The sequence below is a fragment of the Austrofundulus limnaeus genome, unplaced genomic scaffold (genome assembly GCF_001266775.1).
Source record: "Austrofundulus limnaeus strain Quisiro unplaced genomic scaffold, Austrofundulus_limnaeus-1.0 Scaffold1739, whole genome shotgun sequence".
Lineage (NCBI taxonomy): Eukaryota > Metazoa > Chordata > Actinopteri > Cyprinodontiformes > Rivulidae > Austrofundulus > Austrofundulus limnaeus.
The window spans coordinates 46898-51423 of NW_013954141.1; the positions used below are offsets into that span (position 1 = coordinate 46898).

Here is a 4526-nt window from a genome sequence, read left to right on the forward strand (position 1 = left end):
CTTGGGTTGTTACCAACATCTGGTGAAAATTTCATGTCATTAGCACCTCTAGTAATATATTTACTGAGAAAAATGGTGACGTGTTCAATGCTGATTTTACCCGCTGTATGTGGTACAAACTGAGGTGAACTTAAAGCACACTTTAGCTGATTTCCCAGCGGTTGAGTTGCAGATAAAAGAAGAAAATTGATGTTTTGTTTTTGTGTGTGTGTGTGTGTGTGTGTGTGTGTGTGTGCGTGCGTGCAGCTCTGCCCCCTCCCACTGTGACCAGCAGCAGCAGCAGCACAGACTCTGTTAACCTGACCTTCAGCTTTAACTCCAAGTATGATGTAAGAGCTCCTCTGTATCAAACCACTTGTGTGTCTGCAGCTAAAAGGATGTCGTGTGTACAGTTACTGTTTCATCTTTGTGTTTGTTCTCAGGTGAAATATTACATTGTGATTGTGTCCTGGCAGTTTGACACTCATGTCAAGGAGAGTAAGAACTACACAGTCCAGGGAGATGCCTTCACAGGTGCTCTTCTGAGTTTTTTTTCTTTATTTACAGTTTTATATGTATTTGAGCAATGAGCCTGATGTGTGCTGTGTTTGCAGCTACAAACATGACAGCAGGGACTCTGTATGAGGTTGCAGTGTGGGCTCACACCACCATAGGAGACAGTCCAACATCTCTGTCCCATCACCAGACCAAAGGCAAGCAGCCAGAGAAACCTCTACTCAAAGCTAAGGCTCTGAACCAGACAGCTGTGGAGTGCACCATCATCAGTGAGCCTCCTGCACAGGTACAACACACAACAACAATAAAAATATACAACTTCTTCTATCCTTGAGTGTTGTTGGAAAGGTGGTATCTCACTGGGTTCATGAAGGAGTCTCCCTACTCTCTGCAGAATGTCTTGTAACTTCTGTGGAGTCCTAACCTTCCTTGTGATAGTCACACATGAGCTTCCAACATGTTTTAAAAATGCTGTGGCGTTTGTTTCCTTTAAAAGTCACAAATCATTGCAGATGTATCAACCTGTCCCAAGCACACATGAGCTGCATTTTGACCCCATGCACCACAGCTGTCCTCTAACAGAGGCTACAGCCCTGATAGTTTGTCTGTAAAATACAGAAGATTAATAATAAAGATCAAAAACTGGTCCAAACTGGCCTTTATTTATTTCTAAAGTTTACTTCATCAGCTCAGAATATAAATGTGAGGCAGCTCTGTGAGTCCTCTCAAAACAAGTCGAGGTGGGGATGATGTGGGTCGAGGTGGACAACAAAATAATGTGCATTGTCTAGAAGAAGGTTTTACAAATCATGCAAACTAAAATATGGTTCTCAAATATCTATAAATTAAAAATAAACTGTTAAAAACACAAACACAAGTTTTGAAAGTCACCTGGTACTGATACAATCAGTTTTACTGAGACTGCAGCTGATATTTCACATAAAAAAATCCTCAATATTGCAAGAAATGATACTTTTCCTCCAATGGCCAATATTAAACAGATCCACCTTTTTGCCCTTAAATATATTTTGTTTTGTACTTGGAGTCTGTAGGAGGCAGAAAATTTTAATTTAGTCTCTCCTGGTGCTGAAAAGTTATCTGTATAGTGTTTGAGTCATATTTTTATCTATTTCCTATTACATTTTGTTAACAGTTACAGTATGTCACAGTATTTTCTAAACAAGAGCATAGACCCCCAACAGACAGTTTAGTGGCCCTGTGGCTCTGCTGGTCTGTTTTCACTGTTCTCTGGTTCTGGGTCAGACTCTGGTTCTGGGTTCAGACTCTGGTTCTGGGTCAGACTCTGGTTCTGGGTNCTGGTTCTGGGTTCAGACTCTGGTTCTGGGTCAGACTCTGGTTCTGGGTCAGACTCTGGTTCTGGGTCAGACTCTGGTTCTGGGTCAGACTCTGGTTCTGGGTCAGACTCTGGCTCTGGTTCAGACTCTGGTTCTGGGTCAGACTCTGGTTCTGGGTCAGACTCTGGCTCCAACATGTAAGGCTGGATGGATAAATCTTCCAATGTTGACATCTTTTAATGAATTTGTAAGTAAAAGGTTTCTGTTCGTGTGATGTCAGACTGATACCTGAATGCTCATAAATGAAATATCTGTCCCTGTGGGGTGTGTCTCTTGCCCTGTGGCTGTACACCACACACTGTAGGACCAAACCTGACATATATTCATGGTTTTTTTATCCTCACCTTGGTGTCTCTCAGTCTTTGAAAATCCTACGACTGTTTTAAAATCTTGCTGTGTGACGTCGGGCTAAAGTGAGGAGATGGTGACAGTGTGCTTTGACAGTGTTTATTGTGTGTGTGTGTGTGTGTGTGTGTGTGTGTGTGTGTGTGTGTGTGTGTGTGTGTGTGTGTGTAGGTGTATGGAGTGTTCTATGCCACCTCCTTCCTGGATTTGTACCGACGTCCTCGTCAGGTCCGAAGCTCGTCTCTCAGCCTCACAGTGACTGTGGACAGTGATGAACAGTTTCTCTTCCTGGTGAGTGTTCCCTTTAAACTTGTTACAAATGTCTTCATTCCTATTTCAATCTTACATACTGTAGGTATTTGATATTTTATTAAAATGTATGTACTGGTAAGCTATAGACTGTATATAAAACAGTAAAAGTTCCAGAAAGCTGTGTGTGTTAGGGATGTAGCAACAGTAGAGAAAAGGGAAAACACATCTTTTTACAGGTAAGCATATTTTATTTTATTTACCTCCTTGTGAATGTGATCTGATCAAACCTGCAGCTGTTAATATAACTTATAAAGTAGACTATAAAGCCAATGTAATCACTGGTAATTATTAAATTGTAAGTAGAAAGTAGCTTCTGTGGCAAATACAGAGTTTAGCACAGGATATGGTGTACAGGCTGAAACTTTCTGCAGTTTACAACTAATTATTAAATAGCACAAACTGGTATGGCCTTTGGGTTTTGTACATATTCACAGTGTGAAATAATAATATATGTTAGACTTTTTTTAGTTTTTCAATAGGTACTTAGCTTCAGCTAGTAAAACCTACGGACACTACTCATAAAAAGTAGAGGATATTTAACTTTTGTGTGAACTTCCAACATGAATCCAAAATTCAGTATTTACAGGTGAACTTACTATAACCTCTAAACTTTTAAATACACATGCCCAACTGTTCAGTGTTTCAGTACTTATTGCACAACTTGCTGTACTCTAACAAAGAGCTAAATGGTAAAATTCACAACAGGGTTTTGATCCATAAATCAACCAATAAATGGCCTGGTTCAAATAAGACATTTTTAAACAGTCCTCCTCATGCTGTTCACAATCTGACACCATGAGAGCATCTAACAACTGGAAATTATCCATATGTAACTTGTTTTACATGATTGTATGAAATTAACAATATTATTAAGTAATTATATTAAATTATTGTAAAGAGAAAAAAAATAATTTCTGACAGATCCAGTTGAGCTGTTTTTTGATGCCATCCTAACGTCTCCACATTACAAAAGAAAGAAATGGGAAAGATAGCAGTGCATTCTCTAGTTGTTTGATTTAATAAATGACTAAAGTTATATACTCCAAGCACATCTCTCCCAATATGCTTTAATATAGGTATGACCCTGTAGGGGTCACCTCGAGTGAAGAAACAAGATTTACTGCCTCAAAGCAGGTCTCGGAAAGGCCTGACAGAAGGCAGGAACACTGAACTCTATTTTAGGCCATGACAGGTCATTTCAACCTGTGGTGGAGGACTTCAGATCTCTTAATCAGATATTAAACAGAAACAATCTGTTCTGTTCGTGATTCGTTTGTTGTTTAACTAAGAATGTTTATGCATCTGTTAATCATAATAATGACATGTCACAAAGAAGAAGAATCACTTCTATTCTTTTATCATGCCTAAAAGATTAATTAATGGTATAAAATCACAGAAAATCATCCCCATGTTTTCATTGTGTTTTTATATAAATCACTGTTTTTATTTTACTGGAAACATCAGTAATATAATTTTGAGTTTTTCTTAAGAAAATCTTTCATTTATCTGGACYAACAAAWGKTTCAGACTGATTATTTAAACAGAAATGTTAATTAATCATCATAAATGTTTTACAGTGATTTCTCTTAGTCTATCAGAAAGAAAGCTAAAGAAGATATTATCAAATGTCTGTTAAAACAGCCACAGAATTTGACCTTGCACTAGCGCCGCTGGCAAACTTTATCTTTCTTTCCTTTCTGTGACTCATTCTTAACGCCTGAGGGCGGAACCAAATTCGTCCGCTCCTATTACTAACACGGACGACTTTGAGAGACGAACACACTTCTTCCTGGATGCAAACGGGGAAGAAAGCTGATTTCTCTTCGGAGAACCAGCTCGGCCGTAGGTCTGGCCCATAAGCCAAATAGGGGAAATCTGACGACCCGGACAGAGGCAAGCCGCCGACTGTCCACACTGAGACTCAGGTCTCAAGTGTTTTTCAACTCCCAAGGGGAGAACTTTTATTTTGAAGGAAGAATCGGATACTCCAGCTTGAATCTTTCTGGCGAAGTTTGAAGC

General features: G+C 39.3%; 1 protein-coding gene across 1 annotated transcript in view; it reads left to right on the forward strand.

The window, feature by feature from the left end:
* The window catches only part of sorl1 (sortilin-related receptor, L(DLR class) A repeats containing), a gene marked incomplete at both ends in the record, with an annotated part of 39606 nt that extends 37120 nt beyond the window's left edge, over positions 1-2486 (forward strand). The window contains 4 exon segments of the mRNA XM_014033439.1: positions 247-329; positions 423-513; positions 594-781; positions 2367-2486. Of these exon segments, the coding sequence (XP_013888893.1) occupies positions 247-329; positions 423-513; positions 594-781; positions 2367-2486 (482 nt within the window).
* Between the last annotated feature and the right edge of the window lie 2040 nt (positions 2487-4526).